Source organism: Arvicanthis niloticus, chromosome 6, assembly GCF_011762505.2.
Source record: "Arvicanthis niloticus isolate mArvNil1 chromosome 6, mArvNil1.pat.X, whole genome shotgun sequence".
NCBI lineage: Eukaryota > Metazoa > Chordata > Mammalia > Rodentia > Muridae > Arvicanthis > Arvicanthis niloticus.
The window spans coordinates 6,798,712-6,812,443 of record NC_047663.1 but is presented as its reverse complement, the minus strand read 5'-3'; the positions used below and the strand labels follow the sequence as shown (position 1 = coordinate 6,812,443).

The window sequence follows — 13,732 nt, the reverse complement described above, 5'->3', positions numbered from 1 at the left end:
TCTTACCTCAAAAAAACAAGGCGGGATGTGGAGAGATGGCTCAGTGGTTAAGAGTGCTGGCTTTTTCCTAAAGGACTCAGTTTCAGTTCCCAAGACCCACATGGAGCTAACAACCTTCTGGAACTCCAGTTTTAAGTCTGGCCTTCTAAGGGCACCATATTCACAGACAATATTCAAGCACTCATACACATAAAATAAAAAAAAAAATCTCCAAAAATTTGAAACAAAACCAACCACACAAAAACCAGCATCTAGAGGGAGACTGAATAGCTCCAGGCCAGCCAGGGCTACACAGTGAGCTCCAGGCCAGCCAGGGTTACACAGTGAGGCCTTGTTGCAAAAAGTTAAAATATACACAAAATAATAAAAGACAAAAACCATAAACATAAAAGCCAAAAACCCCAAATGCTCATAAAAGAACATATATGGAAGCCCTCCAATATCCTTTTTGAGCACCAACAGGCTCAGATCTGGGGAATTCTCACTAGGGTATTTTAAGACACATTCACGGGAAATAAATAAATAAATAAATAAATCTTACAGAAAAATTGGGCCTGAAGGTCAGCCAGCCTATAGCAGGCCCAGGGGACAGTGTCAAGAGGAAGACAGCTGGCTTGTGCTGTAAGATGACCTAGAAGTATTTAGGTGCTCATCATAGCATTTACGATCTCTTTCTATACCTGGCGACCAGGAGGGACCAGCAGGGACCAGCAGGGCCACTCTGATGGGCCAGGTTGGCTCGTGGTACCCTCAAGGTCTTGCATAATCTTGCCTTTATCATGAGACACAATGAGCTGGCCCTGGGCACAGGTACACAGCCTGGACACCTCACCAGGAATCTGACCCATGGAGGAGCAGGGATACAAGCATCAGGAAATCTGTGACACACAATGATTACCTGAAGAACAAAAAGGGGGCTCAGGGAGAGCGTGCTTGTTTAGTAAGTGGAACAGCCTGGGTTCTCAGCCCTGGGGAAAAAAATGAACTCCCTCCCCCCCAAACCAAGAAGGGGTTAAACTGACAAGGACACAAATGGAGTTCAAAGTCAGTTGGAACTTCTGCTCAGCTGGCTAGGACAAGCCCAGCTTCCTCTTGCATACACATCACTGCAAGGGGGAGGAGGTGGCACCTGGGTGCTTCCTAGCTGTGACAGTTGAGGTGGTTACTCAGTGTTTCTTTCGTTCAAGCTTTAACCCTTCCTGCGTCATAGCCAGTACTGTGTGGTTACCAGCCTTGCCTCACACTAAAAGGGGCTGTCATAGCTGCATCATGCAGCCGCCTCAGCTGCTTCCTCAAAGACTAGCCTTTCCATATTGTGAGGAAGAGCCTTTCATGCCCAGCTCTGGGTTCCCCAAAATTCTTGTTTAAACTAATTTCCAGATGATGAAACTATATCACATGTCCTGGGATCAGAGGGTCTGGATATACCAGCCAGGGCAACATGGCGAGACCCTGTCTATAAAATAAAATCAAAACGTCATCAGGGAGAAATGAAGATACACAGTTAAGAATTCATTGTATGTTTATTCACAGTTAATCACTACTTACCAAATTGCTATCTGCAGAAGTTAGAGGAGTAAGGACATAGGTTTTTTTTTTCTTTATTTAAACACTGATCTTTAAATATATACACACAAAACTTAGTTCAGCAAGGCTCCATGATATACACCAACTCCAAAATAAAACAATCAAATGGCCCAGGTGTAACTCCAGAGATTACTTTTATCAGCAGGGAAAGCAGCAGCAGAACCAGGAGGGGTGGGAACGTGCTCCGCCCACAAGGCTGCCTCCAGGGCCTTAGGGGTGCTCAGAGCTGAGTCCATCGCACAAAACAGAGTCCAGGGGAGAATACACCCTCACGAGTCTAGCAGCCCATGGATGCCACCAACTCCAAGGGAGGACCCAGGAGTAGCCTTGTTTCTGCTGGAGGGAGGCTGCGCAAAGAGAAACGGTGTGCAGGCACGTGACTACAGAGGGCGGAAAGCTCACAAGAGACAAGATTTAAAAAGCTTTGCATTGGTCTTGGTCTTTCCTACCTCAAAAGGCTTCATAGGATGGGGGCAGTGGGTCAGCAGAGCAGCTGCAAACACAACCCAGGGTGAACAGAGATGCAACCAAGCCCACAGTCCTGCTATCTGCACTCTTGGACAGACGGGAAAATGCACAAGTGAGAGCGAGGACTTAATTGTAAGAGCAAGAAAAAATGAAAGGCCAATATTTCCAACTCCCATCTGCCTGTAGGCCTCTGAGAGTGAAGGATGCCACCCGCTCCTCTGCCTGTCCCGTGTTGATGCTTAGTGGGTCCAGGCACAGAAAGGACAGACCACAACTGAGACCTGGAGGGCAGGGACTCTGACATCCGGTGAGTCTGAGCTGAAGCAAGCGTCACACCTCACAACGTCAAAGTTGAAGCTTCGAGACCTCTGGCTCAATCAAGATGGGAAATACACCCTCTGCTTCTACCAGCTCTCTGTGCTCTTTCCCCTGCCCCGAGAGGAAAATATTTACACAGGAGGAGAAAAGCTCTGGACTGCCTTTAACTCATTAAAAAAAAAAAAAAAAAAAAAGGTAACACACCACTCATGAACACCCTTGAAATAAGACAAAGGCACTATGAAAACGACGTCTTGAGACACCTGAAGGGAAGCAGTGGGGGAGGGGCAGGTCGTCAGTCTAACTCTCAGGAGACCATTGATGGGCAGCAGGTCTCCTTCCCCTAATTCCAACTTTGATGGACTGCTCCAGGCCTGAGGCTGGAGAAGGAGCAGACACCCTTGGCCATCTCTGGTAGAACCCCAATCAAGAACTCCAGAAGCACTGGCTGCCCCGTGTGTGAAGAAGCTGGTTCTTTTAATCCATCCATCTCCACAGACATTTTGCATAGAGAAAATACAGCCCACTTGGTTTCTTTTCTTTTATTATTGGCATCAGCTGGACTATATGTGGCCTCAAACATCATGCACTGGACAGGAAAGAAAGAAAGAACAAGAAAAAGGACACAGGAGGGGAACAGGAGTAGCGGCGAGATTCCGTAATAAAAATTGTAATTCATTCAATAGGTTAAGTTTTGGCATTATGAAATCAAACACCCCTTCCCACCCCCCAAAGTTGCAACCTAAGTGAGAGGGTCGTCCATGGGACCCAGCCAGGTGTTCTGCATTCCCGCACAGCCTGTGACAGGCAGCACGTGGGCGTAATTCTTGTGAACGGTCTCAACTTTTCACTTTCTTTAAATAATCTCTTCTGTTTCTTAGACGTTCCGGTTCACTGGGGTGACGTAATTGCGGGGGAACATGCCGGTCTGCCCATGGCAGGCCCCTTTCCACCAATTGGGATCTGAGTTATCCATGACATGAATGAAGTCTCCTCTGCGAAAGCCCAGCTCGCCATCCTCCTGGGGGTCAAAGTCAAAGAGCGCCTGGACGTACGTTGGCTGCTGCAAGAGAGCAAGAAAGTGGTCTTTCTCATGCTGCCAGCTGCCTTGTAAGCGCCTAGCAAAGGGTGAGCGTGTGCGAACAGCCACTTTCCAAAGCAGCCTCCCGCCTCTCTCCCTCCAGTCTGACATGTTCCCAAGTCCTCCTAGGTGGGCTTAGAGGAACCCTTTATTAATATTTAAAACCCACAGGGTTACACACACCTATGTCACTAAGAATAGCCAGTGTTAGCTGGTGGGAGGAGCAAACACTTTGGGCTGTGTAGACTAGCGTTCTCTTAACAGGCTTGAAAACATTATCTGTGTTCCCATCACTATAGTGAGGCAGCCCCAAGCAGAGCTCCTGCTCGTGTGTGAGGAGGAATGAGTGCAGACAGGTTCCCTCACAGGCTGCCTGGGGAGCCTCACAGCCATGAGGTCGGCCTGAACACAGAGAGGAAGTTGCTGTGGCAGCCATGCCTGGGCCTTCACACTTGCCGAAAGTGAGCGCAGCTTTCTGCTTACCTGCGGCACCTGCTCTATGTCCCGTAGGAATATCTGCTGGTTCCTGGACACGGACGTCAATCTGTGGTAATCCACCAGCTCGTTCAGAGAGTTAAACTTCACCACCCACAGGAAGTACTTCCCGGCCCCATCACGGAGCACCTTGAAGTGCTGGACGTCGTTTCCAAACCTGAGGACGGGAGCATAGGCATGAAGCAGCCACGGCTCTGCAGGGCTGTCCCAAACCTGAAGACGTCCAGGGAACTGCTGTCGGGTGTAGCTTTTCAGAGCTTGGGGACACGCTAGCTGCACAGCACCCTGAGTATCCAGCTGGAGAGAATGGGGAACACCCCGGAGCCTCCCCTACAGCCCTCCTGCCGGTTGGTCACAGAGTGGAAGCCCACCCACTAGTTAACTGAGACATCTGTGGCTCTATTAACACAGTCCATTTATGAAGCTACAGCTTTATCTGCCTTAACAGTTCAAAGACTGGTGCTGATATTCAAACATGAGCTCACATTGGCTTTGAGCTCACTAAGTTGGTCTAGAATTCATGGCGTTCCTCCTGAATCAGCATCCCACTGCTGGGATTACAGGTATGCCAAAGCCATGCTTTTCACCGAGGAATTTCCATATTGTGTTTCTTTCTCACAGTAACAAGACCTAAGTATCAAGAAACAAATGCTTCGTCACTGAACAACATGCTCTTTCACCGATCAGCAGGACTGCCCAATGCGACTGACTGGTGCTGGATGGCTGTGCCCTGGTGACATCTGGATAGCACCCTGCTTCCTGGTCACTGCCAAGTCTTTCAATTTGTTCCAGTAGCCTCTTCTTCAGTCTTAAGGCTTCAAAAAGGTAAAGGAGTTCTAAAGACAAACCAGCAGATGGCAGCACTGAGCTTCCAGCTGGGGTTGGAGGACTCTAGTGCTTCCAAACACCCAGGGCAAGTTTGAAACTAGATACCAAACTCCAGATGCACTGTTTTCCCTATAGACACATATATAATCTGATAAAGTTTCTTTTCACTGAAACAATTATAAAAATATACTATCATACAAGTTATCTAAAATCCAGGAGTTATTTCTGGAACTTCCAGCTGGCCTGTGGTAACTGAAATGGAGGAAAGCAAGACCAAAGCAGCTGGCAACTTCATCATGTTTTCACTGAGAAGCAATGGAGGGGGTTTCAAGAGGACAGTGGCTCAGGATCCAAAGGCCCTGTCCGGCTCCTAAGGCCCAAGGGTCTTCTGTAATGCACCTACTTCCCCAGTGTGGGGTCACTCCTACCACAGCTTTCCACCAGACTCCGAGGATCTCAAAACTAGAGTCCAGTGCTGATAGAAGCCCCTTGTGAAGATGTTTCCTTGTGTATGTGTCCATGTCCATGGCGTGTGAATGCACATGTACGTGCACGTGTTTGGAAACCTACTGTCAATGCTGGTCTGAAGTGTGTCTCTCACTGAGTAGGCTAGGCTGGCTGGCCACAGCTCCAGGGACCTCCTCTCTAGCGTTTACACTGGGACACAAACTCGGTCCTCTTGTTGCATGGTAGTTACCAACCGAGCCATTCACCTCTTATTTTTTATTCCTAAAGTGATGGCATATTAACACCTTTAAACATTTTCTGTTTAACTTGCTGGGATTACACGCAGTTGTTGGCAGTGCTTAGCTGTCCCAGGTCTCCCATCCCTACAAGGTTGTTCTGGTGGAAGAGCTGGCCTTCCTGACTTCTTCATCACATCACGGCAGGTGCACGTGTACAGGTGATGGTACTGAACACGGGCGCTCTCCAGCCCAGCACTGCCCAGTGGTCTGGCCACTACCTACTGACTAATGACTTGTCTCCCCTTCTTGAGCCGTTTTACTGCCACTTGGAACAGTTCAGGCAAAGGAAAGCAGATGACACACAAGCCACTGAGAAGCCTAAAAATGCCAATTCTACAAACCCAGACTAGGATGCTCTGTATGATCCTACTTGCATGTGTTTAATCAAAAACATCAAAAAACCTGGTTATAAGAGGAAACTGCTACCATACACAGTTCAAAAAAAAAAAAAAAATAGTTTGAGGCCAGCCTGGTCTACAGATAAAACTTCCAGGACAGCCAGGGTTACTACACTGAGAAATCTTGTCTTAACAAACCAAAAAAGAAAAAAGAAGAAAAGTACTGCAAACCTCCTGAAGTGTCAAATCTCACCCAAAAGCTCTCACCTCTGCATTCAGACAGAGAACAGTGAGTGGTTCTGGTGCAGAAGGCCTGTCATTCCTCCCTACTTCAGGAAGTGAAGGCAGAGGACTCAAGAGTTCAAGGCTGGTCGGGGTAATTCAGTCCTTCACTCATTTATTGTGGTGCTAGTGATGGAAGCCAGATCCCACAACGTGCTATACCCGAGCTCCCAGTGTGGGCCATTTAGAAAGACCCTGGTTGGTGGATCTAAAAGACAACAGTCAGGACTGGCAGGGTGGTTCAGTGAGTAGAGGCACTTGTGCTCAGGTCTGACAAGTTGGGGTTTAAACCTCAGACCCCACAAGACAGCAGAGAAAGCAAGCTGACTCCCGAGAGTCTGTCTTCTCACTTCCCTGTCACCCAGGCTATCCCTACAGATGAAGAATGGCTAAGGAGGACTTGGCTGCTCATGCCTGTAATCCCAGTACTCAGAAGCCCGAGACAGGCAGGTTGCCATCAATTTTAGGACAGTTTCTGCTACCTAGCAATTCCTGGACAGCCTGGAGTGCAGAGAAGAGTCTGTGTTTAAAAAAAAAGATGAGCCGGGCGGTGGTGGCGCACGACTTTAATCCCAGCACTTGGGAGGCAGAGGCAGGCGGATTTCTGAGTTCAAGGCCAGCCTGGTCTACAGAGTGAGTTCCAGGACAGCCAGGGCTACACAGAGAAACCCTGTCTCGGAAAAAAAAAAAAAAAGATGAATTTTGGGGTGGGCTTCTGCACATTAACTAGAAAAGGGTGACCGGTCAGACTACAAAGTCATTCTTTCTTTTAGACAGGATCTCACTGTGTAACTCTGGCTGGTCTGGAACTCACAGAGATCTACCTGTCTGCTAGGATTAAAGGCATGTAATATCATGCCTAATTCCTATTTGGATTTTTGAGACAACACCCCACTAGGCTCATGGAAACCAAGTGTGATGCATGTGGTTATCATTAGGGTGGCAGACACTGCAGTGAAGGCAGGACAGCAAGAGGAATGGGGTCAGTTCCCACAGGTTCATGACACTGGGAACCTAAGGATCTGCTACAACTAGGCCTTAGAACAAGCACTAGGATTTCCACAGGAAAAGATATGTTAACGTCTTCCCTGCAGCCTTACAATCCAGTCAATGGCAGCAGCTTCTCTGGTAACTCCAGCAGGAAACACTTACTTGACAGACAGGGAGAAGTCCCCAGGAGCACTCTCACTCTCTCGGATTAGGAAGGCCCCGTCGTGCCGCTGTTTGCTAAGCATTTCTTCTGCCTTGGCTCTGGGGATTTTGCCAAAAAACCACCTGAGGAAGGAAGGCGAGCTGGTCAACATCTGCTTCCCCACAAAGAAGCAACCTGGATGTAAATGAGAGTGCTCCTAGTCAGAGAAAGAGGGTGCACCTTTACCTGCTGGTCTTGCCTAAGGCTCCCTGGGGCTATTGTCTGGCTCAGGGCCTTCCTGAGCTGGAGCTTTCACACACAGCTTCGCCCACTCCACTCTACAGATCAGGATTCAAGACAGCAACACAGGCCATTCTTCAGTCTACATGGAGACCATTCCAATCATGCGGTCTGAAAGCCCGTTTCTGAGGCTAAAGCCCTCCTGCCTCTTACTCACTCATCAGGAGGGACCTAGGAAAGCCCTGACACCCAGGTAAGGACTGATAAGCTGCAGTATATCCATGAGGGGGTCAGAAGACAACCCTGTGGAGTCATTCTGTCCTTACAGCTTTTTGTGAGTTCCAGGGATCAAATTCAGGTCACCTGGTTTGTGTGACAAGTGCTTTGCTTACTAAGCACCTTTGTGGCCCTACTGGTGTCTTAGGATGTTTTGAGGCAGGGCCTCATATAGTAGCCCATGCTGTCCTAGAAGTCTGTGGCCCAATCTGGCTGGCTTAGAATTCTCCCACTCCTGCTTAGCTAATCCAAGAGGTGGAATAAGTCACCAAGGCTGATGTTTGTTTTAAGACAGGGTTTCATATCTGGTCCACAATGGCCTACCAAGTACTGAGAATTATGGACATTTGCTACAGGCAGAGCTCATGGCTATCTTAATAAACAACTACCCTGCAAAATATTTTTAAAAGAACTCTGCCAGATTAAAACTAAAACTCAGGTATTAGACATGAAGCTGCTAGGACGGGTATCCCAGAAACTGCCAAAATGAATCTAAAGACACCCAAATGTAGGTTTCAAATCTTTCTCACGTTGCATCTCTGATGACAGGCTGTGGAGACTCATCCCTTCTGTTTCTACAGATGCTTAAGAATGAAGCCTACAGTGCCCAGGAAGCAGGCCACAGAAGGGAAAGTCCCTACTAACAGACGGAATCACCTCAAGAGACCAAGAAAGCTTTGAGGATACAGCCCATTGTTTTGTGATGTCTGGCACTCTAAGGGCTGACCGTACATATGCTACAGCAGTGTCTGGCCGTGGTGGCCACAGGCTAGTCCCGGCAACTGCTCCCTCTCTCCACACTCACCAGGGCAGGGGCAAATGTTCTCAATAGCCACCCTCTCCCTTCCCGAATCACCAAGCACATACTTTTTATTTATTTATTTTTAAAGATTATTTTATTTATTTCATGTATATGAGTACACTGTAGCTCTAGTCAGACACACCAGAAGAGGGAATTGGATCCCATTACAGATGGTTGTGAGCCACCATGTGGTTGCTGGGAAATTGAACTCGGGACCTCTGGAAGAGCAGTCAGTGCTCTTAACTGCCGAGACATCTCTCCAGCCCAGCACATACTTTTTAAACAATTAGTTTTGAGAATTCCAAATAATGCTTTCTGCCTGTATTCACCCGCTCGCGCTCTCTCTCTCTCTCTGTCTCTCTGTCTCTCTCTCTGTCTCTCTCTCTCTCTCTCTCTAAAGCTACAAAGCAGTAGATTTAAATTAAAGTGGCCTAAATGTGCATTAAGGAAGAGTAAAAAGGAACACTTTCCCTCTAGCCCCACCCCCCTTTAACAGGAATTGCTGGCAGCAGGCAGGGTGTGCATCTAGACCTTTCCTTGTGGGCAGAATCCTACATTTGTGTCAGCCCCAGTGCTTCTTATTCCCAACTTAAGAATCAACACAATTTTATTTCAATTTAAAATTTTTAATTCTAGAATTATTCCTGTAATTCTAGCACTGAAAAGGAAGAGGCAGGAGGATTACTGTAACTTCAAGGCCTATCTGGGTTACATAGTGAAACCCTGTCTCAAAAAACTAAAACAGAACAAAAATATTAGTTTGTTAACCATTTTTCACAGATCAAAATTTTCTTGTCTGCCTTCTCCTGGCTCACTAAGTACACACAGTCTCGAGTTCCCAGCAGCAGGAGGAACAGCACACAGCATCCGGCCGTTGACACTCCTTCACAGGCTATTTACAAACCCAATAGGCTTCTAAAAGTATCACTGGTTCTAAGAGTATTGCAGTGCTAGAGGCAGGAAGGAGCCAAGGCCTTGAGCACACTGAGCTAGTCCTTCAACACTGAGCTACACTCCGAGCCCAACAGATTTCTTTTAATGATGATATTTATGTATGACTGCATGCCTACAGACAAATGTTCTGCTAATCTTTAAAAAAGACTGGACTGGTGTGTACTACCCTAGAAATAGCAAGCAAGGAAGGCAAGGGTAGGAGAGATGTATTTTCCAATATAGTATTTATAGCGCGTTACAGGCCCTGCCCACATGCACTTACTATGAAGTGTGTGTCATCTGCTGGGCACACACAACTCCATTGTAGCACTGCAGTGGCAGCCACTGTAGTTGGTCTTCACTGGACAATTGCATCATCAGGTGGCCGGCAGTCTAGTGTTTGACTGCCCTCTTCCTCTCCAAACAAAGGGGGTAAGGGAGGGCTGGCTCTGGCATACTGCACTGTGGTGCCACACTAAGCATCACGTACATTATTAGACAATGTGGCAGTTCCAGGGTGGGAACTGAGCCTGTGAAGTCACAGACAATCAGAACAAGTAGCCTTCACAGCAGTGTGACCTAGAGAAAGGCTCCTGCGTGTTCAATTTCCTTCTGCAGAGTTCAGAGTGGGGATGGAGCCCATGGACTGTCCTTCAGCAGCTTCAACTAACCCAGCCCAGCGAGCATCTCATCGCGCTGTGCTTCCTGCTTAGTTACTCACTGACAGCAGGAACGACCTGAGCCAGGGCCTCACTGGAGCTGCTTAAGTGCTCTTGCACTGAGCTAACACCCCCAAAGCCCTTTCAATTGTCCAGGCTAGCCCTGAATAACCAATTCTTCTGCCTCAACCTTAGTGATTGGATCATAGGTCTGTCTACCCCCACCCCAAAACTGTTTATGTAAAGAGGAAATGGCGAAGCCCAAGCAGCGGTCAGGAAACCATGGCTCCCAGACTAAATGTACTCCATTTTTTAATGTCTCACAACCCAACTGTTCAATTTGAGGCTCACCCTTTCTTTAATTTTTAAAAATTGATTATTGGGGGGGGGGAACTGATTATTGTATGTGCATGCACACGCACAGGTACTCACATGACATGAAGCACTGTGGATGTCAGAGACGACGTTTGAAACTCAGTTCCCTCTCTCAACCCTGGGTTTGAGAACTGTACTTCAGCTGTCAGGCCTGTGAGCCCCGAGGCTGGCCCAGCATTTGTGGACTGCCAAGAGATAAGCACTCACTACTACAGTCTTTCTTCTCTACTCTAATGCTGAGAATCTAGGGCCTCGTGAATTTAAGGCGAGCATTCTACCAGGAAACCACATCCCTTTACAGTTTTTATTTATTTTTAAAAACTATTTTTTCTTATGGTACTAGGGTAGAATCCAGGGCTTTGTTGCATGCTAAATAAAGCAAGCTCGGCCCTAATGGATCATTAAGGCATAAATTTTAGGGGATTACAGTCCAGTCCAGTGATAAATGCTTTCTTATTATTCAATTCCCAGGATGAAAGGAGGGGGTAAAGACAGAAGGAAAGATGAGAGCGGGTAGAGGGATGGCTAAGTGGTTAAGAACACTTAATGCTCTTTTAGAGGACTTAGGTTCGGTTCCCATCACCCCCACTGGAGGCTCACATCCACCTGTAACTCCATTTCCAGAGGAAAGATGCCACCTTTTCATGTCTGTGGGTCCATGCACACAAAACATATGCAGACACATACACTGTTTGTTTTGTTTTTAAGATAGGGTTTTTTGTGTATCCTTGGCTGTCTATCTGCCTCTGCCTCCTGAGCACTGGGATTAAAGGTGTGTGCCACCACTGCCTGGCCACAAATTACTTTTTAAAAAAAGGCAGGACATGTGTGCTGGCATGGACCTTTAATAATACAAACACCTGGAAGGCAGAGGCAGGCAGATCTCTGAGTTTAAGGCCAGTGTGGTCAACAAAGGATCTAGTCAGAGCCACATAGTAAGGCCTTGACCAAAAAGTAAGAAATAAACAGAGAGGTAGGGGGACAGCGGGGGTGGGGCAGGAACAGAATAGAAAACCTTTGCTATCTAGTCCTTTATAAACTGTCTACTAACCTTCTGTTTTTCTTTCTTTTTTATTAAAAAAATTAAATTTATATACATGAGTGTTGTGCCTGCATGCATGTTTGTGGCTAGAACCTGGTGACTTTGGTGGCCAAAAGAGGACTTAGGTCCCCTAAAACTTAAATTACAGATGGCCATGAGCCATGATGGTGGTACTGGAACTCAAACCCAACTTCTATGGAAGAAAAACCAATGCTCTTAACCACTAATAAGCTATCTCTCCAGCCCGTGTACACTTTTTACATTCTCCTTTCCTTTAGAAAAAGATAGGGTCTCACTATGCACCCTTGGCTAATCTCGCTACTACAGACAAGACAAGGCTCCTAGGGATCCACCTGCTTCTGCCTCCCACCAGCTTCTCCACCAGCTTATTATTGTTTTGTCTGTGAAAAGCCCATAAAACTTCCTGAAGCAAAAACAAAACAACAACAAACAAAACAAAACAAAAACAAAAACAAAATACCCAGGACTAAATGGCTGCAGGAGTGCAACGTGGGCTTATTCCCACCACAGGAAGTGGTAAGGACTTCATGCGTGGAGTCTCAGAACTTCTTCAGGTTTATCCTCATCCAAGCCCACCTTTGAGCAAGCTGCACTGGCTGTGCACTGGTCCCTATCTTAGGCTGCAGAGATCTCAGGCAAAGGACATTCTTAACCAAGGACAGAGGTCCAGTAATCTAACATGTATTTGCCATTTAAATTGATTTTGATTTTTTCATTATTATTTTGATTTTGATTTCTTCATTATGACTTTAAGCCTGTCTCACAAAACCAAACCAACCCAGGCATGCTGGAAGGTGAAGGCAGGTGGGTCTCTGTGAGGCTAGCCTGGTCTACAGAGCAAGCCTAGAAGTGACAACAGCTACATAGTGAGACTCCTCCTCCCCATTACCTGCCCTGTGCACCCCCCCCCAATCCAAATTGAAACAGTACTTGAGACAAGCAGGTAAGCCCCTTGCTTAGGGGAACCATAGAGTCTGACTTACGGATGTGGTTTCATTTCTATGTAATTCTTGGGGATGAAGCCATCTTTCCCATTGAGTTCTGCCTTATACCAGTTCTGATCACATTCTTCATTCAAAACCTGAAAAATAGTAAGACAAGAAAATAAATCAATCATTTTCCCCTATAATAAGTACTGCCAGAGACAATCATATTGTCTGGGTTTGTGGAAGGCTTATTTGAGTGCCAACAGCCAGCATTATACGCTAACTCTAAAAATGAAAGTCCAGGCTTTCTTCTCAACACCTAGAATTAAACCTCAATAAGAAGGCAGGAGGAAGGGCATCAGAGATCAGTGTTTTCTTAAGGAGGCTTCTCTAGCAGACAGAGAAGCTAATGTCAGGAGAGCAGAGGGAGCCTGAGCCCATCAGCTTCTCTACGGTCTCCCATCAAGCAGCTCTGAGTGCTACTGCTCACAGATGCAACCAGGGGCCAGTGTATAGGAAACTATTCTAACAAGCAGGCAAGCAAATCCCACAACCCTGTGTTCAGGTCAGGCATTCCTGGAGGCAGACCAACCAGCAGAACGCAAGCCCAAGACTCAAAGTAATTCTAGACTTTCAACAGAAGGCAGAGAGAGGGAGGCTAGCTTTTAAAGATCTATTTATTTATGTGAGTATACTGTCACTCTCTTCAGACACATCAGAAGAGGGCATCGGATCCCAGTACAGATGGTTGTGAGCCACCGTGTGGGTGCTGGGAATTGAACTCAGGACCTCTGGAAGATCAGTGGCATTGAGGCTCTTAACCGATGAGCCATCTCTCTAGCCCCCAGCCTTTTTTTTTTTTTTTTTTTTTTTTTAAAGACAGTCTTGTGTAGCCTAGGTTAAACTGGAACCTGGTATTAGGGGATGACCCTGAATTTCTGACCCTGCTGCCTCCATCTCTCAAGTGCTATGATCACAAGCTACCTGGGCTGGTTTTTGAGACTGAAATCCACCTTGTAGACCAGGCTGGTTAGAACTCCCTATACTCACCCTCCCAAATTCTAGGATTACAGGTGCGTACTACCATGCTTGGTTTAAAATTGGTATTAAGAAAAAAACTGGAGCTGGGTGGTGGTGGTGCTTACCTTTAACTCCAGCACTCCAGAGGCAGAGGCAGGAGGAT

General features: G+C 46.9%; 1 protein-coding gene across 1 annotated transcript in view; it reads right to left on the bottom strand.

Annotated features, from left to right (window-relative positions):
• Positions 1–1,504: 1,504 nt before the first annotated feature.
• Positions 1,505–13,732, bottom strand: part of Grb2 (growth factor receptor bound protein 2) — a 65,572-nt gene continuing 53,344 nt past the window's right edge. Inside the window, exons 3-6 of the mRNA XM_034506683.2 lie at positions 12,607–12,704; positions 7,296–7,418; positions 3,938–4,106; positions 1,505–3,436 (exon numbers count right to left, since the gene is read on the bottom strand). Of these exons, the coding sequence (XP_034362574.1) occupies positions 3,251–3,436; positions 3,938–4,106; positions 7,296–7,418; positions 12,607–12,704 (576 nt within the window). The 3' untranslated portion in view covers positions 1,505–3,250. The remainder of the gene's footprint in view (positions 3,437–3,937; positions 4,107–7,295; positions 7,419–12,606; positions 12,705–13,732) is intronic.